General features: G+C 38.1%; 2 protein-coding genes, 2 long non-coding RNA genes and 1 other non-coding gene across 5 annotated transcripts; 3 read left to right on the top strand and 2 right to left on the bottom strand.

Annotated features, from left to right (window-relative positions):
• The first annotated feature begins 3807 nt into the window (after positions 1-3807).
• LOC137727740 (uncharacterized) lies at positions 3808-5636 on the top strand. The gene is made up of 3 exons (XR_011067846.1): positions 3808-4237; positions 4609-4708; positions 5407-5636. It is a non-coding gene; the product is annotated as an uncharacterized lncRNA (long non-coding RNA).
• Positions 5637-9879: 4243 nt separating this feature from the next.
• Positions 9880-11418, top strand: LOC137727741 (uncharacterized). Its single transcript, XR_011067847.1, has 4 exons — positions 9880-10443; positions 10586-10653; positions 10749-10851; positions 11226-11418. It is a non-coding gene; the product is annotated as an uncharacterized lncRNA (long non-coding RNA).
• Positions 11419-11638: 220 nt separating this feature from the next.
• On the bottom strand, positions 11639-12413 carry LOC137728305 (uncharacterized). The gene is made up of 2 exons (XM_068467129.1): positions 11963-12413; positions 11639-11790 (listed from the first exon to the last, which is right to left on the bottom strand). Exons 1-2 carry the CDS (start codon positions 12411-12413, stop codon positions 11639-11641), a joined length of 603 nt encoding a protein of 200 aa, XP_068323230.1.
• A 434-nt stretch (positions 12414-12847) lies between these two features.
• On the bottom strand, positions 12848-16301 carry LOC137728304 (uncharacterized). Its single transcript, XM_068467128.1, has 5 exons — positions 16101-16301; positions 14783-15944; positions 14242-14381; positions 13577-14194; positions 12848-13456 (listed from the first exon to the last, which is right to left on the bottom strand). The coding sequence occupies exons 1-5, from the start codon at positions 16299-16301 to the stop codon at positions 12848-12850; spliced, it is 2730 nt and encodes a 909-aa protein (XP_068323229.1).
• Positions 16302-16430: 129 nt separating this feature from the next.
• On the top strand, positions 16431-16538 carry LOC137730380 (small nucleolar RNA R71). The gene has a single exon (XR_011068140.1). It is a non-coding gene; the product is annotated as a small nucleolar RNA R71 (small nucleolar RNA).
• The last annotated feature ends 9282 nt before the right edge of the window (positions 16539-25820 follow it).

The raw sequence follows: 25820 nt of genomic DNA, 5'->3' as shown, positions 1-25820 counted from the left end.
TTGTCCATCATAATCATATTATACTTGCCAGGACGGAAGCTGATTTAGTCAAGAAAGTGGTTGACGATATTTGGAACAAATTGATTCGTGAATCATCATGTGATTTAAAGGGCCTGGTTGGAATTGAAAGACGGATCAAGCAAATCGAATCTTTGTTATGCATTCATTCACCAGACGCTTGTATCACTGTAGGAATTTGGGGGATGGGTAGTATTGGCAAGACCATCCTTTCTGAAATTGTATTCCATAGACTTTCTTCCAAATTCGAAGCCAGTTGTTTCCTTAGAAATGTTAGGGAGAACTCAGAACAAACAAATGGACTATATCGCTTGCAAAATAAACTTCTAAAAGAGATATTAAAGGAAGAAGACCTATCCATAGGGTATTCCCAATAAAAAATCCATTAAGTGCGTCTAGTATAAGTCAATAATAAAAAATCCATTAAGTGCAAGAAGAACAAAGAAAACCAAAAGTTGTCTTAGCTTAGCGTCTGCATCAACAACAATTCATTCATCCAAGAGAGCTATCTCAAGGCTAAGCATATGGCGTCTGCTATAACCTTGTCTCATACATCTAAAAATTCATATTAAAGGTAGCTAATCAATAACATGAACTTAAAAAATGATTTAAGCATAATGAATGAAACTAGAAACCCTTTAATTGATAAAAGAGTAAAGTTAACTAAGACATAGAATTATCATGAAGGCTACATCTGATCCCTAACAAGGAATTTAGCTACTCATGGCCATCAAATGATAGCAAGACATAATCATGACCATCATAATCACAAAGTCTGAAAAGATGTAAAAGAAAACCCTTGGAGGACCCCTTGCGTTTGGCTTCTCCTTAAGTCAATCGTTGAGCAATCTGATGAAGTGCGTCTCTTTCTTCCTTTCCACGTTGCTGCTCTACCCTTTTTTTTTACAACCATTCAAGGAATATATAGGTAGGTTTAGGTTAGGCTTTGCTTTGCCGCAATTATTGAATCCCAACCCAAACAGAAATCCCAACATGTTTCCTGATTCAATCTGGACTCCACTTCCGCCTAGAATTCTTGAACTGACCTTACAGCACTAAAACAGGTATAACTTCTTCTAGAAGTATCATAATCATGATTTGTAAAAGTTTACCCAAACTTACCCGAACTAAACATCCAGAGCTTTCCATACATATGCGGCACTACACCTAGTTCGTCCCGATGAATTTGCAACGTCCCAATGAAAATGACAATTCTACGCAGCACCTTCCAGCTCCAGTTATAATTCCCAAACACCAGCCATTAAATTACGAATTGAACAAATTAGCATCTGATGAACGTTGGAATACTTCTTGACTTCAGTTCTTTCCAACTTTGATCCTTGTTTGCCATAAAATCACCAAAAGACTCCAAAGTCTTCTCTACAGTCCATTATCTACAAAATACGCACCAGACACATCACACAACCAATTTCACAAGAAGACATAGCATAAAACTTAGGAAATATGGGTAATATAAATGTAAAAATATTGTGTTATCAATGCATGGAAAAAGTTATGAAGTAAGTTTGTCTATTATGGTTACAAAGTATTATAAACGCAGTAAAAATTGATTCGTCTGAGTTGATTACAAAGAAAACGCTCAAGGATACAGGGGCAACAGGGAAGCAGATTGAAGATGGAGTGCGATTGATGGGACATGGGGGTGAACAAATCCAATGGCCAATTCATCTGGAGCAGACAAGCAGGTGGAAACAAAATTCAAAAGCAACAAGAAATGAACCCAAATTAGACCAATAAACACTCAAAAGTTTTACAATATTTTATAGCTTTAATTCACCCCAAATTTGAAAACAAATTATGGAAACAACACAGAAAGCAAAACCCAATTCATCATCTCTCTACCAAAAGATGCAGAAACAGGTGTACCAAGCAACAATTTAACTAATGAAAACAAGCATATTCAATATTCGCAAAAGACAAACTAGAACAAACACATATCAAGCTCAAAAAACTGACTTGATCCAATTGAGTTGACCCAAGTCTCCCTAAACGTACAAAAATCCAGCTAAAAGTTCAAAGCTCTGGGAACCTTTCAAATAGAAAACTAGAGTTTAATCCTTAAATAAGATGAAGTTTAGAAAAATGTCTTATACAAGATTAAAACTTGATTTTAGTCCCTAGACTCTATTTAATGTCAGCATATGTATTCAATATCTTTTTTTTTTTTTTTTTTTTTTTAAATTTATAATTTTATGAATTTATAATTTTATGAAAATATTATAAATTTTAATTCTCATTATGGTAAGCATCTTATATAAGAAAATATTTTCGTAGAGATTTTTCGGTACATTTATGTTTTTGCATATTTTCTTATCTGCCCCTAATTTATTACAATATATTTAAGTACGAACATTTCGGTACATTGTGTTAGTATAATACATTTAGATACGGACATTTCGGTACACTAGTTTAGTATAATATATTTAGGTACCGACATTTCGGTATACTAGTTTAATATCATATAATTAGGTATAGAATTTTTGGTACACTTATGTTTTTACATATTTTCTTATGTGTTAATAATTCACCACAATATATTTAGGTACGAGTATTTCGGTATACTAATTAGAAAAAGTTAAATAAAATTAATGAATTAAAATGTGTATAATAATAAATTTAAAATTTATTGTAATAACATTAAATAAGTTATCTATTAAATATAAAAAATAATAATATGAATTTGAATTAAGTACACATTAAGGGATTAAAATGAATATTTAATCTAACATCAGGTTTTTATTAAATTTTAATCTTCATGAATGATTAAAGTTCAAAAACCCCAATTTCAAAATACTCACCTGAGCTAAAAGTTCAAAGCCCTATGGATTATATTACACCTCATATTTTTGGCACAATATATTATAATGTTGGTACAAGAATTGACGTTAAACTATGAGGTGACAAATAGTCCTTAGAGAGTATCATTTTTTAGAGTAACCTTAGCATTTCTCTTGTAAGAGCCTAATGAGTAATTTTTCGTTGTCATCACCACTTTGACATGTATCCTTATTGATCCACTCATCTTATAACACATCTATCCATTTGTTAGTGTATAACGTTTGTCTTTTACGATACAAAATTAACGTCCTTATGATGGTGACACCCTTAGTCATAAATTCTAGTAAATCACAATTGTGCTTAAATTCACTAAATATGAAAAAAAAAAAAAAAAAAAAAAAAAAAAAAAAAAACTCAATAACATAACACACCATCGAATGATAGTCATACCGAAATATCCCTCTATACGGACCACAGCCTTTTATAGTTTTATCATGAAAAAAAAAAAAAAAAAGGGTTGGACACAAAAGCACAGAAATGACCGAAGATTTTCGTAGTGATAACTGTTTATAGACCAATAGAAACACATTTTTAACAGTAGAAATATTAAAAAAAACTTTCCCATTTCTTGGAAAAAGAAACCAAGAAAAGCCGAGTCAAGCACTCTCTCAAGGTCAAGAGTCTATTGAGCTAATAGCACTAAATTGCAGTCCCCAAGTCGTCGCTAAGTTGGACAAAAATGGCCGGCCTTCTTTGCCCTGTCGGCCCTCTCTCTTTACCTCTCTTTTCTTCTCCAATCCCATTCAAACGCTTTTTTCTGCAAAAATTCATCTCCATTCACACACCTTTTTACAATTTTCCCAGAAAAAATTATTGGGCAAGTATTTTTATATAAATAGTATGTTGCACTTGTTTTTTTGTTGACCGGGAAAGTCTTTGTCTTTGTGGAAAAAAATCCATCTCCGTTCACACACTTTTTTACAATTTTCCCGGAAAAAATTATTGGGCAAGTATTTTTATATAAATCGTATGTTGCACTTGTTTTTTTGTTGACCGGGAAAGTCTTTGTCTTTGTGGAAAAAAATCCATCTCCATTCACACACCTTTTTACAATTTTTCCAGAAAAATTATTGGGCAAGTATTTTTATATAAATCGAATGTTGCACTTGTTTTTTTGTTGACCGGGAAAGTCTTTGTCTTTGTGGAAAAAAAATCCATCTCCATTCGCACACCTTTTTACAATTTTCCCGGAAAATATTATTGGGCAAGTATTTTTCTATAAATCGTAGGCTGCACTTGTTTTTTTGTTGACCGGGAAAGTCTGTCTTTGGGGAAAAAGAAGGAAGCTTTGCTGTGGATTCAAGAACCCTTCTCCGGGATCTTTGATTCATCTGTGTTTTCTGCAAGGGAATTATCTCAGGTGAGTATTTTGAAATTTTCCCAGAGCTTTGAACTTTAGCTGGATTTTTGTATGTTTAAGGAGACTTGGGTCAACTCATTTGGATCAAGTCAGCTTTTTGAGCTCGATATGTGTTTGTTCTAGTTTGTATTTTGTGAATATTGAATCTGCTTGTTTTCATTAGTTAAATTGCTGCTTGGTACACCTGTTTCTGCATCTTTTGATACAGAGATGATGAATTGGGTCTTGCTTCCTGTGTTGTTTCCATAATTTGTTTTCAAATTTGGGGTTAATTAAAGCTAAAATGTTGTAAAACTTTTGAGTGTTTATTGGTCTAATTTGGGTTCATTTCTTGTTGCTTTTGAATTTTGTTTTTTTGTTGACCGGGAAAGTCTGTCTTTGTGGAAAAAGAAGGAACCTTTGCTGTGGATTCAAGAACCCTTCTCCGGGATCTTTGATTCATCTGTGTTTTCGGCAAGGGAATTATCTCAGGTGAGTATTTTGAAATTTTCCCAGTGCTTTGAACTTTTAGCTGGATTTTTGTATGTTTGGGGAGACTTGGGTCAACTCCATTGGATCGAGTTAGTTTTTTGAGCTTGATATGTGTTTGTTCTAGTTTGTATTTTGTGAATATTGAATATGCTTGTTTTCATTAGTTAAATTGCTGCTTGGTACACCTGTTTCTGCATCTTTTGGTAGAGAGATGATGAATTGGGTTTTGTTTCCTATAGTGTTTTTGAGTGTTTATTGGTCTAATTTGGGTTCATTTCTTGTTGCTTTTGAATTTTGTTTCAAGGCTTGGTGTTTACTGATGCTGGTGTTTTGTGGAATTCAGTATTCTTGAGCTCTGGTAATAAAATATAGCGAATTTAGGCGATTTTGATGGCTTTTTCGATGTATATTTATCAGAACTAACTTTCCTTAGCTAGGGCTACGATGTAGTCATGATTATGAATGCTTAAATTGTGGTTACAAAGTCAGGATGATGTAGATAACAGTATAGGCACTCATTGTTGTAAAGCAAGTTTGTCATTATGGTTACAAAGTCAAGGATGATGTAGATAACTGTGAACACGAAAAATTTCTTGAAACAAGAAACAAGAATACGTGTACAAAATAATATTTTTGTGTTTAATGATTTTGGGGTTACGATCTCTCTCAAATTTGGTCCTCTGATTCTATCTTCGTAGGGTGTAGGTTTGTGGATGAGTTGTTGATCCAAAAGGCCGTCGGGGCTTGATCTAAGGATGAACAGTTGATGAACGGATCTTCAAGGGGCGTTGGGCTTGATCTGGAAGAATGGGTGTATGGGTTTGTTGAGGTTGTTGATCCAAAGGGCCGTTGGGGCTTGATCTTAGGATGAACAGTTGATGAATGGATCTTCAAGGGGCGTTGGGCTTGATCTTGAAGAATGGGTGTATGGATTTCTTCAAGGGCTTTTGGGCTTGATCTTGAAGGTTGATGGATGAGCAGATCTTCAAGGGCTTTTGGGATTAGTCTTGAAGAACGATTGGATGTGTGGATTTGTTGAGGTTGTTGATCCAAAGGGCCGTTGGGGTTTGATCTTAGGATGAACGGATGATGAATGATGAACACTTTCTTCAAGGGGCCGTCGGGGCTTGATCTTGAGTTGGTGGGAGTTCTTCAAGGGCTATTGGGGCTTGATCTTGAAAGAGGATTTGACGAAGAACGAAGAGTGCTTTCTTGATCCTTCGGGATTTCTTGGGAATTTGGATGCTTGAGAGCTTTGGAGTTTCAAAGCTTCAAGGATTTGGGGAATTCTCTTCCAATTTGGGAGTAGAGAAATGTATTTGTGAATTGGTTTTCTTGGTGATATTCCTCTTGATGGAGAAGCCTATTTATAGGTTTTGAGAATGAATCACCACCATTCATTTTTTTTGGTGAAGTGAGTGGAGGTTGTAGGTGAAGTAAGTGTGTGAGGTTGGTGAAGTAAGTGGAGCTTGTAGGTGAAGTAAGTGGATGTTGTGGGTGAAGTAAGTGAAGGTTGTAGGTGAAGTGAGTGGAGGTTGTAGGTGAAGTAAGTGGATGTTGTGGGTGAAGTAAGTGTGTAAGGTTGTAGGTGAAGTAAGTGGATGTTGTGGGCGAAGTAAGTGTGTGAGGTTGGTGAAGTAAATGGATGTTGTGGGTGAAGTAAGTGTGTGAGGTTGTAGGTGAAGTAAATAAATGTTGTAATTTTAATACATTGGTTAACATTTATTTTACTGAAATTTCGATGTCTACAAATGCCCCCACTTCAAGGCGCGTCGTAGACATGTGCTTGTCACGTGTAGAAGATGCGTTTTGAAGTCCCTTAATGTAGATGTCAACCCAAGGGTCGTCGAGACTTGATCTTGAATTGGGCTGGAAATTTCTTCAAGGGCCATCGAGACTTGATCTTGAGTTCGACTGGAAGATTTTCTGGTTTCCTCTAATCGTTGATTTTCCACAGGCTTAATCTTGAACTGGGCTGGAGGATTCTTTTGGTCTCCTCCGAAGGTCTGAACTTACTCTTTTTATCTGGAGTTGAATTTGATTCAAGGGTGGTGAATACTTGATTTTGAATCGGACTTGTGATTTATTCAAGGGCCATCGAGGCTTGATCTTGAGTTCGACTGGAAGATTTTCTGGTTTCCTCCAATCGTCGATTTTCCACAGGCTTAATCTTGAACTGGGCTGGAGGATTCTTTTGGTTTCCCCCGAAGGTCTGAACTTACTCCTTTTATCTGGAGTTGAATTTGATTCAAGGGTGGTGAACACTTGATTTTGAATCGGACTTGTGATTTCTTCAAGGGCCATCGAGGCTTGATCTTGAGTTCGACTGGAAGATTTTCTGGTTTCCTCCAATCGTTGATTTTGGTGATGATTTTTCCGTACATAGTTTATGCTCTTGCGGGCCAGGAGCGTTTGTTGTCACCTTTTAGGCTCGTGCGAACAAGGAGCTTTTGGTGCCGTTTGTAGTTTCAGCTCGTGCAGGCAAGGAGCTTTTGGTGTCGTTTTTAGTTTCAGCTCGTGCAGGCAAGAAGCATTTGTTGTTGCCTTTTAGGCTCGTGCGAGCGAGGAGCTTTTGGTGCCGTTTGCAGTTTCAGCTTGTGCAAGCAAAGAGCTTTTGGTGCCGTTTGCAGTTTCAGCTCGTGCAGGCAAGGAGCATTTGTTGTCACCTTTTAGGCTCGTGCGAACGAGGAGCTTTTGGTGCCGTTTGCAATTTCAGCTCATGCAGGCAAGGAGCGTTGGTTGTCACCTTTTAGGCTCGTGCGAACGAGGAGCTTTTGGTGTCGTTTGCAGTTTCAACTCGTGCAGACAAGGAGCTTTTGGTGCCGTTTGCAGTTTCAGTTCATGCAGGCAATGAGCGTTTGTTGTCGCCTTTTAGGCTCGTGCGAGCGAGGAGCTTTTGGTGCCGTTTGCAGTTTCAGCTCATGCAGGCAAGGAACGTTTGTTGTCACCTTTTAGGCTCGTGCGAACGAGGAGCTTTTGGTGCCGTTTGCAGTTTTAGCTCGTGCAGGCAAGGAGCTTTTGTTGTCGCATTTTAGGCTCGTGCGAACGAGGAGCTTTTGGTTATTGTTGTGGATTTGTCAAGCGATCTGGGAGAGGCGTTCCTCGCAATCTTCATAGGAAGGAGCCTTGACCGAGTAATTGAAGAAGTCTTCTGGGAAGAGGTCGCACATCGTGATAGCAACGGACGATCTTTGTGTCATAATTTCATCATCCTCAACATTTTCATGTAGCTTTGAAGGTTGACGGTAGCTGCTTTGCCCCCTTTCCGATTGGTGAACTTGTGGAGGAGACCTATGTTTCTCGTGCAGTTTCTTCGGAGTGACATGAGTCCATCCTTCAATTTCACTTGACTTGGAGCATGCCCCCAACAGTCGAGGTGAAGACTTTGAGTCGAAAGAGCCAGAAGTGACATCTCTCTTAGGGATTTCATCTTCAGTGCCGTTCTCTTGGGTTTGTTGGCATGAAGATTTGCCAGTGTGGACGATGATGCGCCTTCTTACCTTCAGTGGTCCTTTTGTGTCGACCTCTAGGATTGCTTGGCGCTTCATCCTTGAAGGAATCAAGCTTCGAACGTCGCCTTTTTCTGCTAACCCATCGAACTTTTCTTCCTTTGGTGTTGTCTTCCTCTTTCCAAAAGGCTTCTCATTATCTTCAAATCTTTTCGAAGCTGATCGTCGTAGAGGAGAGATAGTTGTGTTGCTTTGTTTCTTAGGCTTTAACAACCTTTCAAAAACAGAGCTTTGGGATGTTGGCGCGTTAAGCCTCTTGAAGACAGAGGTTCGGTCTTGACTACCAATGCGATTAAGCACTGAAATTCTAGAGCTTGAATGGCTCATCCTATCGAAGACCGACGTCCGAGGGGCGGGTTTAGGCTCTTTTTGGTCTTGTTCAATGCTCACGCTGATGTGTTGAGCGCTAGCTTTCTTCACTTTGCTTGAAATCTTCACGGGTGCATTTGGTGTGAAGCCAAGTCCGGCTTTGTTGTTGTCAACTCCGTAACCATGCTCCTTCAACTTCTTTTGAGTTTTGGTGAGGTCACGATCTTTGTCGTTGACGGTGTTTGAAACCTTCTTTCCAAGATTTGAAGAGGAAGCAAAGTCATGCCTAGCCTTTGACATGAGTTCGTAGGCATTTGGGTTAAAGCCTTCTTCGGTCTTCTTAGTTGGAAGAGAGCTTGGTTTCACTTTGACGCCATGCTGTGCCTCCAGACGGTTGATGAGTCCGGCGGTTTGCAAGTTTTTCTCCTCTGCAGTCTTTATCAGCCTTGCAATTGTTTCCTTCATCTGAACCAGCTGTTTTTCAATGGAGGTAGTGCCGATAGTCATGACTTGTTCTTTGTTTGAAGTCATGGACTGTGCTTGAATATCTTGAATGGAGACAGAGATGAGAGGTAGAGATTATCCCACCGGGCGTGTCAAATTTGTGAACACGAAAAATTTCTTGAAACAAGAAACAAGAATACGTGTACAAAATAATATTTTTGTGTTTAATGATTTTGGGGTTACGATCTCTCTCAAATTTGGTCATCTGATTCTATCTTCGTAGGGTGTAGGTTTGTGGATGAGTTGTTGATCCAAAGGGCCGTCGGGGCTTGATCTAAGGATGAACAGTTGATGAATGGATCTTCAAGGGGCGTTGGGCTTGATCTTAAAGAATGGGTGTATGGGTTTGTTGAGGTTGTTGATCCAAAGGGCCGTTGGGGCTTGATCTTAGGATGAACAGTTGATGAATGAATCTTCAAGAGGCATTGGGCTTGATCTTGAAGAATGGGTGTATGGATTTCTTCAAGGGCTTTTGGGCTTGATCTTGAAGGTTGATGGATGAGCAGATCTTCAAGGGCTTTTGGGCTTAGTCTTGAAGAACGATTGGATGTGTGGATTTGTTGAGGTTGTTGATCCAAAGGGCCGTTGGGGCTTGATCTTAGGATGAACGGATGATGAATGATGAACACTTTCTTCAAGGGGCCGTCGGGGCTTGATCTTGAGTTAGTGGGAGTTCTTCAAGGGCCGTTGGGGCTTGATCTTGAAGGAGGATTTGACGAAGAACGAAGAGTGCTTTCTTGATCCTTCGGGATTTCTTGGGAATTTGGATGCTTGAGAGCTTTGGAGTTTCAAAGCTTCAAGGATTTGGGGAATTCTCTTCCAATTTGGGAGTAGAGAAATGTATTTGTGAATTGGTTTTCTTGGTGATATTCCTCTTGATGGAGAAGCCTATTTATAGGTTTTGAGAATGAATTACCACCATTCATTTTTTTGGTGAAGTGAGTGGAGGTTGTAGGTGAAGTAAGTGGAGGTTGTAGGTGAAGTAAGTGGATGTTGTGGGTGAAGTAAGTGTGTGAGGTTGTAGGTGAAGTAAGTGGATGTTGTGGGTGAAGTAAGTGTGTGAGGTTGGTGAAGTAAGTGTGTGAGGTTGGTGAAGTAAATGGATGTTGTGGGTGAAGTAAGTGTGTGAGGTTGTAGGTGAAGTAAATAAATGTTGTAATTTTAATACATTGGTTAACATTTATTTTACTGAAATTTCGATGTCTACAATAACGTTTTCTCTTTGTTCCTATTTTTTAATTACATCGTTCAGCTACATTCAAATTATAACTTAAGGTGTATATTTGTTCAACTATGAGTGCCTATACATGAGATTGTTCTTGTAAGAATACTCGGATCGACAACAAAAGATGCACCAACACCCAAAAGTTCACAAAACCATGGCTTAGCATCTTGGACTCATCCACTTCGTAGGTAACACACATTCATCCCCAAAACTACAGTTTTGATGTTAATTACTAAGTTGCATGTCCGTCATTTATGTTGGAGACCAAAAGACGAAGGAATCGAAAATCCATTCAATCTCTGAGTTAAAATGTGTGTGAACTGCTAACAGATATGTCGCCTGAAAGGTAGAAATCGGGAGCAGATCATCTCAAACCCTCAAATCTGAGCATAAGAAAGGTAAAAACGCATGTCGTGAAATGCTGAGCTCCGTATGACCTAGCATGGTTCAATATCAATGCGTAGCTCAAATGTTCGTCTCTCTATGCATGTAGGTGGTTCGGATCGAGTGGCAATCTGAGACGAAGAATGCTCAAGCTGCAGAGTGACCGAGCAAAAAAGGAAACATTAAATGTCAAGCTCCTAGAACTGCAACAGGTACAAAACACATCCCTCTGTTCTTATTTTGCTCAACATGTATGCCTTCAACGTATTTTTTTCTGTGATATTCTGGGATACATGTACAATTGATAATGAGAACTTGTAAATGCTAAAAACAATAAAATGTGGATCTGAATGTTGATGATGACACCGGAATGTAGATACCTTCTCCCCATGATAGAACTTCATGAAAATCTGAAAACCCCGAAACATATGTATGAACCATGTGGACTCGAACCGTGTTGAGGACAAAGAAAGAACTACTCCCAAACTTAAATAATGGCATCCTTGAATGTAAAAGAGAGATCCCAAAGTGGTTGATATATGGACTATTTCCACTGGAACTCATACGCTAGAGTGTTCTGTTGCAGGAAAATACCCCAGATCGGCAAAGGAAAATGGATGACAAAACTATTGGCATACACTGAAGAATGGCCACTTAACAAAATCGAGAGATATAACATTTTTTGTCTACAATGTAAATCACAGATGTGGTTGTTGTTGAGGATCTTGTTTGCTGTTTGCAAAAACCAAGCATGAAAATCAGAGATAGAATGTAGAAAATACTATCGATAAACGAAAATAAAACAAATAAACGAATTATATATATATATATATATTTTTTTTTTTTCTGTAAAGAAATGACAACCTAAGAAATTAAATGCATCGAGAAAGTGGAAGTAATAAAGATGAAAGAAGATAAAGAAAAAGTTAGAGAATTGGATTGCCTCCCAATAAGCGTTTTATTCAATATCTGTAGTTAGACAAAACAGAAGCCCAGTGATTAAGTTGCTGGATCCTTCAGAGTCATTGACTCACATGCAATGTCAAAGGGTGACTCCAAGTATGGTTTCAGCCTGTGACCATTCACCTTAAATGTGTTACCATTAAGCTCGTTTGTAATATCAACAGCCCCATGAAGATAAACCTTAGTATCTGAGTAAGGCCCATTCCAACAAGATTTTAATTTCCTTGGAAATAACTTTAATAGGGAATTGAATAACAACACTCTCTGCCCTGGTTGGAAATCTTTTCTGACAATTTTTTTTGTCATGGAAGGCTTTTGTTTTGTCTTTGTATACGCATGCATTGTCATAAGCATCATTACGAATTTCCTCAAGCTCATTGAGCTGCAGCTTACATTTTTCCCCTGCTGAATCGTAAGCAAAATTCAACTCCTTAATAGCCCAAAATGCCTTATATTCTAGCTCCATAGGTAAATGACAAGCCTTGCCATACATAAGCCGAAATGGGGACATCCCAATCGGAGTTTTAAAAGCTGTTCTGTAGGCCCAAAGTGCATCATTTAATTTCAAACTCCAGTCTTTGCGAGTGGAGCCAACTGTTTTCTCCAAAATACGCTTTATTTCCCTGTTTGAAACTTCAACCTGCCCTGATGTTTGTGGATGATAAGGAGTGGCAACACGATGAGTTATCCCATATTTTGCAAGCAACGCAGCAAACTGTTTATTAATAAAATGCTTTCCCCCATCACTAAGTATAACTCGCAGGATTCCAAACCGTGGAAAAATAACCCATTGGAGGAATTTTAGAACCATTGATCCTTGATTAGTTGGTGTTGAAATTGCCTCAACCCACTTAGAAGCATACTCAACAGCCACTAAAATATATTGATTGCCATGTGATGATGGGAATGGTCCCATAAAATCAATGCCCCAAACATCAAATAATTCAACAACCAAAATACCATGTTGTGGCATTTCATTCCTCTTGGATTGATTGCCCACTCGTTGACACTTATCACAAGCCTTGCACCATTTGTTTGCATCCTTGAAAATGGATGGCCAAAACAAACCACTTTGCAATATTTTTTCAGCTGTCCGCTTGGGCCCAAAATGTCCACCATATGCATAGTAATGGCCGAATTTCAATACACTTTCCTGCTCATTTTCAGGAATACAACGCCTTATAATCTGATCTGGGCAATATTTGTATAAATAAGGCTCATCCCAAAAATAATGTTTAACATATGCTAAAACTTCTTTTTCTGCTGAAAAGAAAAATCAGGAAGTAACACTCTTTTTGCCAAATAATTCACCAAACCAACAAACCATGGAATATTGTTGTGAACAGCGTAAAGTTGTTCATCTAGGAAGCTTTCACTCAGTGGGAGTGAATCTTCTTCAGTAGTAGTTGGAAGAATTAATCTTGATAAATAGTCAACCACCACATTTTCACTACCCTTTTTATCTTTAATCTCCAAATCAAATTCTTGAAGCAAAAGAACCCGACGAATTAAACTTGGCTTGGCATCTTTCTTAGACAACAAATATTTAAGGGTAGCATGATCAGTATAAATAATCACCTTAGCTCCAACCAAATAAGACCGAAACTTCTTTAAAGCAAAAACAACGGCCAACAATTCCTTCTCTGTGGTTGCATAGTTGAGTTGTGCATCATTAAGAGTACGGCTGGCATAATAGATGACATGGGGAAACTTGCCTTTACGCTGCACTAAAACTGCACCAATGGCATAATCCGAAGCATCACACATCAACTTAAACGGTAAGCTCCATTCCGGGGCTGCAATAATATAGGTTGAAGTTAGGAGTGTCTTCAACTTGTTGAAAGCCTCTAAACACTCCGCATCAAAATTAAAAATTACATCCTTAGCCAATAAATTACACAAAGGACGACTAATCTTGGAGAAATCCTTGATGAATCGTCGATAAAAACATGCATGCCTAAGAAATGATCTCACACTCTTAACTGTAATGGGAGGGGGCAGTTTGGTAATAACATCAATCTTGGCCTTATCAACTTCTATTCCCTTCCTGGAAACTAAGTGGCCAAGAACAATACCTTGCTTAACCATAAAGTGGCATTTTTCCCAATTTAATACCAAATTTGTCTCCTCACACCGTTGTAGGACCAAAGACAAATTCTGCAAGCATTGATCAAACGAATCCCCAAATACTGAAAAATCATCCATAAATACTTCCACAATTTGCTCAACTAAACCAAAGAAAATACTCATCATACAACGTTGAAAAGTAGCTGGTGCATTACATAACCCAAACGGCATCCATCTGTAAGCAAAAGTGCCAAAAGGGCAAGTAAATGTTGTTTTCTCCTGATCCTCCGGTGCAATTGGAATCTGATTGTAACCGGAAGAACCATCTAAGAAACAATAAAATGCCCGACCAACCAATCTCTCCAACATTTGATCAATAAAAGGCAAAGGAAAGTGATCTTTTGTGATAGCTGAATTAGGCTTTCTATAATCAACACCCATACGCCAGCCAGTAGTTAAACGTGTAGGAATCAACTCATTGTTATCATTTTTGACTACTGTAACTCCAGTACGCTTAGGCACAACCTGTGTAGGACTTACCCATTGACCGTCGAAAATTGGGTAAATCATACCGGCGTCAAGTTCATTACTTCAGTTTGAACCACTTCCTTCATGATTGGATTAAGGCACCTTTGTGCATCAACTGTGGGTTTTATGCCTTCTTCCATCAGAATTTTGTGCATACAAATAGCTGGGCTGATTCCCTTGATATCTGCAATAGTTCACCTTAATGTATCCTGATACTTATGTAACACTCTAAGCAATTTCTCCTCTTTAGAATGTGTCAAGTCGGCTGCAATAATAACAGACAGCGTCTGGACAGCCCCTAAATACACATATTTCAAGTGTTCAGGCAAAGGTTTCAGCTCCAATTTTGACGGCTGTAATTTGGACGGTTTTAATGGCTGTTTTGGCTCCCCCAAACTTTCATAAACATGTCTCCATTTAGGCAAAAATTTAGGCACACTGTCTTAAACTTGGACAAATTCTAGGATGTCTTCATCATGTGTTTCTACATCAAAGATCCCATATAGAACCTGCTGCAATGTATCTTTTATCGACTAGTTATATAATTTGCATGAACACACCCATCCAAAACATCAACACGCATACAATCAAGCTTTTCTGCTGGCTGTTTAGCTGCGTCAAATAAATTAAAAACCACTGATTGATCTTGGACCCTTAGTGTTAAAGTTCCTGCTTCCACATCAATTAATGTTCTTGTTGTTGCCATAAACGGTCTGCCCAAAATAATTGGAGTTTGTAAATCTTCATCCATGTCCAAAACAACGAAATCCGTTGGCAAATAAAGATTGTTAACTTTGATGATCAAATCTTCAATGATTCCCCTTGGATTTGCAATTGACCAATCAGCTAATTGTAGAATAACTGACGTATGATTTAGCTCTCCTTGACCCAGCCACTGAAAAACAGAATAGGGCATTAAATTAATACTTGCACCTAAATCAATTAAAGCACGTTTAAAATTAGAATTTCCAATAGTACAAGAAATAGTGAAACTCCCTGGATCTTTCCTTTTCGGGGGCAGTTTGTGCAATAAAACTGCACTACATTGTTCAGTGAGAATCACTTTTTCATAGTCCATGAGCTTTCTCTTGTGTGTGCATACATCCTTCAAAAATTTGGCATAAGATGGAATCTTAGCATCTAACAATGGTAGATTAATCTGAACATTGGCTAATGTTTGCATGAAATCTCTTAATTGCTGATCTTTGAGTTGTGGTTGTAACCTTTCGGGATAGGGAAGATGAGGATCATAAATACGCTCCGATTTTTGTACAGGGGCAGGTTCTGGGCTGTTCAAATTCTGTCCAGAAAGGGATTCAGAAACTGGGTTGTTGATTTTTACAGCTTTGTCCTTGTCGTCAATTTTTTCTTTAGCACAATTGTTGTAACTTTTTCCACTGCGCAAAGCTCTCACTGCATTGCAATCTGATGTACCCCTTGGATTAGGCACTGTTTGACTAGGAAACTTCTCTTTTTCCCTTTCTGTAATATTACCCGCTAGCTGCCCAAATTGCCTCTCCAAATTAGTTATGGAGGCTTGCATATTCTGCATGTTTTGATTTATTGTCTGTTGTATCTTTTGCAAGTTCTGGTTGCTTTGCTCAATACTGATGCGAGTGGCATCTGCCAACTTGTCAATTGCAATTTCCCAAGAAGCTTTTGTTGGTGCAGCAGGTTGCTGGATTGGTGGTGGAAATGGAGGTTTAACTTGCTGCTCACTACCCCATTTTAAATTTGGGTGACCTCGCTAACTCGGATTATAAAAATTTGAATAAACATCATTTCTTTACCTTGGATAATTGTTGAATGCATTAACTTGTTCTGCAACAAAATCTGGATATGCATCTCTCTGTGGACAACTCATAAAATCATATGTGGGTTGGCTGCAAATTGCACAACATACTGCTGCAGGTTGCTGGACAGCCACTTGCTGAACTGGTGCTGAAATTTTCTGCAATATCATGTCAAATTGTGCATGAAAATTCTCTATTTTTCTCTCAATCTTTTCAATTTGAGTAGATACATGTGGAGACCCCATTGATATTTCAAAAACGCTTCTATTTTGTGCTTGATCCCCTGCCCATTGTTGAGATTCAGATGCCATGTTGTCAAACAATTGATAGGCTTCCTGTGCATTTTTAGTTGAATATGAACCTCCTGATGAGGCATGAACATGATTCTTAGTGTTTGAATTTAATCCTCTAAAGAATATCCCCATCCGTGTGTCTCCATCAATGCCTGCATGTGGACATTTTCTGAACAGCTCCTAAAAACGCTCCCATGCCTCGTGAAACTCTTCATTAGGCTTTTGGGCAAAAGATAAAATTTGAGTCCTCATATCAAGAGTTTTTTAGGCTGGATAATATTTGTTAAGAAATTTGTCACTCATCTATGCCCAAGAAGTGATACTGGCAGATGGTAGTGTAAGCATCCATGTTCTTGCCTTATCTTTCAATGAATAAGGAAACAAACGAAGTTTGATTGACTTTGCAGTAAACCCTTCACTATAATATTTTTGCAGCCCCATTAAAAACTCTGTGATATGCATATTTGGATCCTCATGAGCTAATCCATGAAAAGTAGGCAAAATCTCCAACATGTGATGTTTTATCTCAAACACGTCGCCTTCCTCTTCTGGATAAACAATGCAACTAGGTAATTCATTAGCATGGGCTGCTAATGTATCTCTCAAAGGACGCCTATGACATCCCGCCTGCAACTCCACAGGATATTGTCCACTTTCCCAGCCACGCCGCGCTCACGGGTTTGTTTCTGTGGACCGCAGTCCACAAAACGCGTCCTTGAAGATTATAGCGCAAGGCATGTACATATAAGGCCCAAGGACAGCCCTCACTTGGTCGATGTGTGATATGACAATCCACCCTACTTAGGGAGACCGACGTCCTCGTCGGCACACCGGCACAAGTGAGTCTGGCTCTGATACCAAATTATGACATCCCGCCTGCAACTCCACAGGATATTGTCCGCTTTCGCAGCCACGCCGCGCTCACGGGTTTGTTTCTGTGGACCGCAGTCCACAAAACGCGTCCTTGAAGATTACAGCGCAAGGCATGTACATATAAGGCCCAAGGACAGCCCTCACTTGGTCGATGTGGGATATGACAATATTGTAGTATCCCACATCGGCCACACGAGGGTCGAGTCCTGGCCTTATATGTCCATGCTCACATGTACTCTTCAGCCACACGAGGGTCGAGTCCTGGCCTTATATGTCCATGCTCGCATGTACTCTTCAGCGAGGCCTTTTGGGTGCTGCGGCATGCCACTGCAAAACCGTGCGGTAGCCACCTGTCTGCGACTTAGTCCAGGGGTGGAATGCCAAAGCGGACAATATCGCTGCGGAGGAAGGCGGGATGTGACAATTTGGTATCAGAGCCGGACTCGTGCTAGTTCGGTGTGCCGACGAGAACGTCGGGCTCCCTAAGGGGGGTGGATTGTAGTATCCCACATCGGCCACACGAGGGTCGAGTCCTGGCCTTATATGTCCATGCTCGCATGTACTCTTCAGCGAGGCCTTGAGAAAATCCCACACCTGCGAGAGGGGGTGCCTAAGTGGGGACAATATCGTTGAGGGTTGAGTAGAGAGTGGTCTAGGCCTGCTACGTCTTCCCCAGCGAGGCCTTTTGGGTGCTGCGGCATGCCACTGCAAAACCGTGCGGTAGCCACCTGTCTGCGACCTAGTCCAGGGGTGGAATGCCAAAGCGGACAATATCGCTGCGGAGGAAGGCGGGATGTGACAATTATTGTAGTATCCCACATCGGCTACACGAGGGTCGAGTCCTGGCCTTATATGTCCATGCTCGCATGTACTCTTCAGCGAGGCCTTTTGGGTGCTGCGGCATGCCACTGCAAAACCGTGCGGTAGCCACCTGTCTGCGACTTAGTCCAGGGGTGGAATGCCAAAGCGGACAATATCGCTGCGGAGGAAGGCGGGATGTGACAATTTGGTATCAGAGCCGGACTCGTGCTGGTTCGGTGTGCCGACGAGGACGTCGGGCTCCCTAAGGGGGGTGGATTGTAGTATCCCACATCGGCCACACGAGGGTCGAGTCCTGGCTCTATATGTCCATGCTCGCATGTACTCTTCAGCGAGGCCTTTTGGGTGCTGCGGCATGCCACTGCAAAACCGTGCGGTAGCCACCTGTCTGCGACCTAGTCCAGGGGTGGAATGCCAAAGCGGACAATATCGCTGCGGAGGAAGGCGGGATGTGACAACGCCCGTCAACTGGTATGGCAAAAGCCATGGAATCTTTGCTATTCAAAACCCCAGAAAACAGATTTTTCAGAAAAGTGTCCTCCAATGAGGGTTCCCACGCCAAAATCTGCTCCCTGTGCCTTTCTCGTAATATGTGTTCCGGTTCTGGATTGAATCTTAACTGCTGCTGATTCTGGGATCTGGTGCAAACCATATACAAAATCTGCCCAGATTGTGTGATCTGTAGAAAAAAAAACGAAAATTAAATTTTTTTTTTTTAATTTTTTTATTAATAGCAATAATTTACAAAGAATTATGATTAACAGAAATTGTTTATAAAAAATCCCCGGCAACGGCACCAATTTCTTGATAGGAGTTTTACCACCTGTAAAAGTAGGGATAAAAATACTTGCAAGAGAACAAGGTTGTTGTAGTATGAACGGCTCAAGTAAGGTCGTTTTCCTCTGGGATTATTTAGAACAACTTATGAAAAACCCTAATCCTAATTAATTATCTGAAAGTCAAAATTGTAAAATGTTGATTTTGAATTTAAAAGTATTAAAAACGAATTTTAATAAAAGTAATTTAAAGAAAGCAACTAATGACCAATTAAAAAGGAAACAAATCAAAGAGAAAAGATTTTTAGAAACAACTTTGGAAAAGCACTAGGGTTCCGCCGTCACCCTAACGATCATACTTAGTTCTTCTAATTCTTTATAAATTACACATGCATATTTTGAAGGTTAGGTTTTCCTAAAGTATGCCCTACTTGGAACCCCCAATATAGAACGTATATCTAACATGCAACCCGTCCGTGGTGTCCAGATCGAATGTGAACATGCAAGACTCATTAAGTTTTGTGAAGACCTTTTGAAAAACCATATAACTCCTAAGACGTGTCATCCATCCTTGGTAGTTACACATGTTAACCACAAGAAGCCTTAGTCAATTTTAGGGACAGCCCTCCGCCAAAATTACATCAAATTACTTTTCTAAATATCCTAATGGTCGCGAATTACTAAGACAAATAGATAGTTTAAAGCACAGTGATTAATAATCCAAAACTTGCATGCATAAATTCATAAGAAAATTAAAAAGAGACTACATATTCTTGCTAAGGATCATGGCCTCACCCTAGCAAAAGGGATTAATTACGCATATTCATAAATAAAATCAACATAATTGTATTAAATTAGAAAAATGATGAAAACACCTAAAGTGTAAGTCTTGAAATCTCTAAAGCTTTAGCCAAACTATTATCTCAAAAGTTGCATACGTCAAAAACCCAAACTAGGTTTGCCAAAAGGCTTATTTATACAACTCTCCTTCAAATACTTGAAAACTTGAAATAAAATAAGAAACATAATCCTAAATTAACTTGGTAAATTCGTCTAGAAATCTGCACAGCCACGTTTTGGACCCAAATCAACTCCAAAACTGACCCAAAGTAGCTGGATTTAAAGTTTGAACTATTTTGAACACTTCTCCAGAAGGCCACGAACCCATATGAGATCATCTTGGGCTCCAAAAACGTAAGTCAAACCCAGAAACGTCACTTTCCAGCAACATGCACTGCTTTTTTATTTAATCGCCATAAAATAACCGCCTAGTAGAAAAATCCCAAATTTTGATATGAATAAGACAAGAGACGCGTGAATATCTTCCAATTTGAATCACTCCAAAATTCGTCCGTTTGATCATGTTTTGCTCTAGAGGAAGTCAAATGTCTTATATTGAAAGTATAAAGCAACGTATCAAAATTCTACCAAAATATTACCAAATTAATACTAAGAAAATGGTAAAATATATAATATAATATTGACTCATCAGTAGGTGTTCCTGTTGAAATGAGGAGGAGACGAATCAATGGCGGTGGAGGTGGAAGAAGATGAGAAAGGAAGAAGATGGTCTGGAGTCAGGCACCATGAGAGTAAAGCTTGGAACGACGGCGTTTTGGAGTCATAGTGATGGTGCCTTACGAGTGTTGTCAGTTGGGTAGGAAGCCTTCAAGCCATTGCCATTTTCAAGCCTTCTCTCTGTCTGTCACTGACCTTACACTTTTTCATTTCACAGAGGGAGAGGGAGACGAAGAGAAAGAGAGAGATGGAACAATGGAGCTCAGTGTTGCCAAATCGTTCTCCAAAGTGGATTAGTGTTTTCTGCCACTTGTCACAGTTCATTTCTGTCTTCCGACCCGACTCGACCCTGGCAACATTCAAGGTCACTTTGGGCCGACATTCAAGGTCCTTTGCATTGTTAATTGTGCCCTTTTTGGTTTTTCTTTTCTTTTTTATGTTTTCTGATAATAATCTATATATGAAGAGAAGATAAAAATGGTGAAACTTTCATCATATCGAAATTATTAAGATAAATTGCGATGATGCATGGAGGAAGGTAAAAGGTGGTTTTTGGTGGGTGGCAAGGGACTTTGCCGGAATTTTCCGTGCAATTGGTGGGATTGGAAATTACCCTTGCACATCTAGTTTGATGGAAAAAGCGGATGCAGTCAAGGCGGCCCTAGTAGCTACCGTGGAGAAAGGATTTTTGGATGTATAGGTCAACTCTGACTCAAAAATTCTTATGGGGATGATTAACGGTACTTTGCAATCGGAGGTAATGATTGAAGGTATCCTATTTGATATTGGATGATTACAACAATAATTGAGGTCATGTAAGGTAGTTAGTAAGTTCATTATTTTTAGGAAATTGATATTGGTATTCCAAAAATCTCATTCTACACTCCAAACTTTTTATATTTGAAAAAAAAAATGCACTTGTGAGGAGTGTAAAATAAGATTTTTGAAGTACCAGTAACACTTACCTATTTTTAATCTATTTTAATAAAAAAAAATAATATCTTAAATATGGAAAATAAAGAAAAAAATAAAACAATAATATAAGTCAATTGTCATACGTGTGAGTATGTAGTAAGAGGCTATAAAATGTTCTCTTGCTAGAATATGACCATTAAAGATGATTATTGCAAATTAAGTATGTTGAATATTTGCTGTTGGAATAACATGAATGTATAACACTTATTGTTGAATTTAACAATTGAATATAGATATGCATTGAAAATTTTCAGATAATTTAACGTGTGTATGTGATCCGCTTTAAAAAAGCGATGTATAGTTAACATTGTTTTATAGAGTCGAAGTCGTCGTTCACCAGCATTAGGAACTTCCTCGCCTCCGGAGGATTAGCTGGGATTCATTCTTAATTTCACCTTCTCTTTTTTTAAGTCTCCACTAGGCCGAAAGTGATTGAGCAATTTGGCCTTTACATTTTTTTATGTTTTTTTTGTCTGATCTTTGATGATTTTCTTCGATCTGTTGGAATTAACCTTTTAACTAACAGTAAACTCTAGAACACAACGCAGCAAGATTAGTGAAACCTTACCTGCAGAATACAAAAGATCACCAAATCGTTCCTGCAGAGGCCATGAACACAATGCAAAAGGCTCTTCTACTCACTTGGAGACCTGTATGTCCTTATGGTGATAGTCCCAAAACGAAGAACATCTTCTCTGTGAGCAGGGAATCCTTTTTAAATAAAGCAAGGTTACCCAACTTCCATCTATCGTGGAGGTTGGTTATAGAGCCGTTGCTTTCAGTTCCAGTAGTGGAGGAAGTAGTTCTAGTACGTGCTTCAAAATGCAAAGCATGATGGATGTAACTCCTCAATTATAGGACATGGTTTTACACGTATATAAAACCCTAACTGATTTATAATTTCAAACATGTTGACACACCTTTATCACTACTAGTTGAGTCCAATTAGGATTCTTACATTCTCCCACTTGGACGTTAACTAGTTGTGGTTTGAAACAACATGTTCATTATAAATCATTCCTTAGTGATCACCGTGAGTTTCACGCAATCCATATCCTATGCACATCTACCAGTAACCATTTGAAAATCGAACTCCAGCAAACAATGCATGTATCAATACTGCATGCACCCTGAAATCACGATATTCAAAATCGCACTGTATGATGTCAATGACATATGCATAAATGTACAATCCATACTTCAGTAATCACTACAATTCTCACGCCTTTTCCTTCCACACTCATCTGTCCGGTGCACTTTAATCAGACTTATCTTTAGAGCTTTTCATCCTTAAACACTGGACTTCAAGTTGATTTCTAGCTTCCTGCACAAAACAAACTTATCCAATATGTTCTTTGGAACAATCATTGGCCACATTTAAGTGCTTTAAATAAGTCTGAATCAATAACCATAGTGTCAATTGAATATAAGCTTGAATGAGACAACAAAACACAAACTCGCAGCAACACTAATAAATAGTTATAATTCATGCGGTAGCATATTTTACTCCCACATTCCTACAGAATCAACATTATCACGCACACCCATGTTTGCTACATGTTCTTTGAACACTCCCACTAATCTCGCATATCGAAACTAATAATAAAGCTTCACGATAGTGGTACGTTTCTAGAAAACTGTATACAACAAATCTTTTCAAAGACATATCAACTATTCCTTATGTGAATATGCAATAGCCGTATAGATCCTTATTTGAATAGTCATAATCTCCATCCTTATATTCACAAGTTGATCTCCTGTATCACCGTATAACAGTCTTCTTTGTTACTTCAAAAAATTGAAGTCACAAGTCCAAAATACTTTCACAAAGTAGTACAATTAACCATTATTCTAACTAGTTGGCCACCAAGTTTATTTATTGCACATATTCTTTTAATCAAACCAGAAAGAACCCTTATGGCGAAAGAGTACAATACATAATAATTGGCAAGATGTAAGGCAAAACAAATATAAAGTTATCACTCCCACTAATTTAATTAATCATAACTTAATTACAGAACAACACTTTTGATAAAGTTCTGAAATATGCATGCTTTGGGAGCAACCTTACTACGATAATTAGTTAACAAAAAACATCTTACCACTTAATTTTATTTATTTATTTATTTTCTTTTATGTTTCTTTAACATGCAAGAAATCACATTATCAATGAAAAAGTCACAAAAGTGTCACAATCTTTCATGCACAAGATATTCCAATCTTTCCTTGATATTCATTTAAGCATGTATGATGGATACACAAAACCATACCACAGACAATCAAACGGTATGAAACAACTGGACCACGATTGTGTCGATATCAAACATTAGTTCGTATTAGCTTCACACTCCTTATAACGACCAACACACGTAACCATCCAATGCAACCATATGCAATAGAAAAAGACGATAGACAATGCATATAAACATCTTATATACATTATATATAGTCACGCAATTTACCCATGTTGTCATCTTTAAGATTATAATTCAACTTGAGTCATGCTGGCTTGAATCAGGGTGAGCTTCCTTACACTACATTTTAGCAAATTCTGGTGCAAAATTATAAAACCCTTGCTCTACAGCATGAAACTGATGAAACTTGCTTTACAGCATGAAATTGATTGCGTTGGAAATAATGACTTTCCATTTGATTCATGTTATGGTGGTATATGCCATATGCCATATGCATGCATACATTAGTTATTGTTCCAGGACTTGGATGGTAGAGCATGCTAATAGTACGGTTGGCATCACTGATTGTTCTCTCACATATGGATGTTGAATATTAAACATGCATTCATCATACAAGGAAACTTAATACATATGTTTTCAAAAACTTTAGTTTACTTTCAATTTGATTTGGACAACACAAAGAACAACTCTCATAATCTTTTAGAACTCAATAACTTTAGAATGAGTTAATGAGTGCGAATCTCACGATTTCGTCACTTATGCTCTCACTTGGGCAAAACACTCATTAATTTATTGCTTCACCAAAATTCGGCATATTAGTTGCTTAAAATTTTAAACACAATAGAATAGAAATCCAAAACAAGATTCCATGAGTGAGTTCCAATTACTCTAGGTTTTACTATAATTAATTTACACACACACACACACACACACACACACATAAAATGACTAATCCTCAAGTTATGTAAAATAAACCAGAGACACTTATTATTCATATAACAAGTTAAGAAGTCATGTTTGTCCTATTAATCAGAACCTGCCAGCATAGATTTCTTTAAGAGCATAGATTACTTATAAATTTATAACAAACAAAATACACAATCAATGACCACGAAAATGTGAATTGTAGGAGAAGACACATACACATACAACATATCAAAATGTCAAGCATTTTCATGGTCCACATATGTGTTATTGATTAAGCTTTATTCAAGACATAATTTGCCAAGCAATTTCTGTGCATCAACATCTCTCATGAAGAGAAATATATATAACAACATTTTCTATCTCATGCTTTCATTAAAATTGGTCCCTTACATACCTATAATGAGGCTCATAGCAGAAGCATTCGTAAATAAAAATAAAGAACTTGATCTCTTGATCACACATTACATGGGTTACCTCATGAAAGCTTTCAACACCTTTGGGCAAAGCTTTCACAAACTTTTATGAAATCAATTCTTGATCTCTTGATCACACATTACATGGGTTACCTCATGAAAGCTTTCAACACCTTTGGGCAAGGCTTTCACAAACTTTTATGAAATCAATTCATACTATGCCATCCTAATTGAACAAAAAATAATGATCTACACCTTTGGGTAAGAATATCATCGATCCCCTTGTTATAATTAAGATGCAAATTTGATCAAAGAACCTTAAAGTCACTGGTCCTAATGTCAACTAAGCCGTTGCGTTTCGCTTAGTTGATGCAAGTATGTGATAACTTTTTCGTTGTTATATATAGTTGATATGTTTCATTACTTTGCTTTCTAAGTTCATCAATAATTGTTTATGCAAAACCTATTATCAATTGGAACCCGACTCAAAGCAAAAGCAGTGTTACAATTAAACAAATGGGAAAGCAGAGACCCACTTTGAAATTGATCGAATAAAATATCATGTGAGCAACGATTCAATTATTAAGCTACAATTGCATTACACCAATGTCTATGTGCCAATATATATATTTATATATCAACATGTATTATAGTGTAATCAAGAAGACATTACCTATATGCAAAAAGTGCAGCAGCGAACAACATATTGGAAGTGTAAAGAGATGAATGATTACCTACCTGAAGAAGTCATGGATGAAACCAAAGAATAGCTTCTACTCCGCAACCTCAGATGAGAAACAACTTTAAATATTAAACACAGATTTATGTTACACCTTTGGGCAAGAAACATAAACTGCCAAATATGCATTACGCATCCTTATTTGTATAGCTATTTCACAAAATTCACATTCCAACTTGAATCACATCTTTGGACAAGAGACTAAAGTTTCCTTACGGAATCATGAAATACTATACACTGAGGCACAGTTTGAACCAATCATTATTTCTTTCTTTGGAAAGATTAGTATCATGTTATAAACT

The sequence above is a fragment of the Pyrus communis genome, chromosome 3 (genome assembly GCF_963583255.1).
Source record: "Pyrus communis chromosome 3, drPyrComm1.1, whole genome shotgun sequence".
NCBI lineage: Eukaryota > Viridiplantae > Streptophyta > Magnoliopsida > Rosales > Rosaceae > Pyrus > Pyrus communis.
This window is presented reverse-complemented; position numbering and strand designations above follow the sequence as displayed.

Bases quoted from the DNA above. Each gene is read 5' to 3' on its own strand.
- LOC137728305 (XM_068467129.1), bottom strand. From the start codon at position 12,413: ATGGTTCTAAAATTCCTCCAATGGGTTATTTTTCCACGGTTTGGAATC. The intron at 11,791-11,962 runs GTAATGATGCTT...GGCCTTACTCAG, and splicing joins CAATGAGCTTGAGGAAATTC to ATACTAAGGTTTATCTTCAT.
- LOC137728304 (XM_068467128.1), bottom strand. From the start codon at position 16,301: ATGGCATCTGAATCTCAACAATGGGCAGGGGATCAAGCACAAAATAGA. The intron at 14,382-14,782 runs GTATGCGTGTTG...GAACTATTGCAG, and splicing joins GCCAGCAGAAAAGCTTGATT to ATATCAAGGGAATCAGCCCA. The intron at 13,457-13,576 runs GTGAGATCATTT...TTTGATGCGGAG, and splicing joins CTCCCATTACAGTTAAGAGT to TGTTTAGAGGCTTTCAACAA.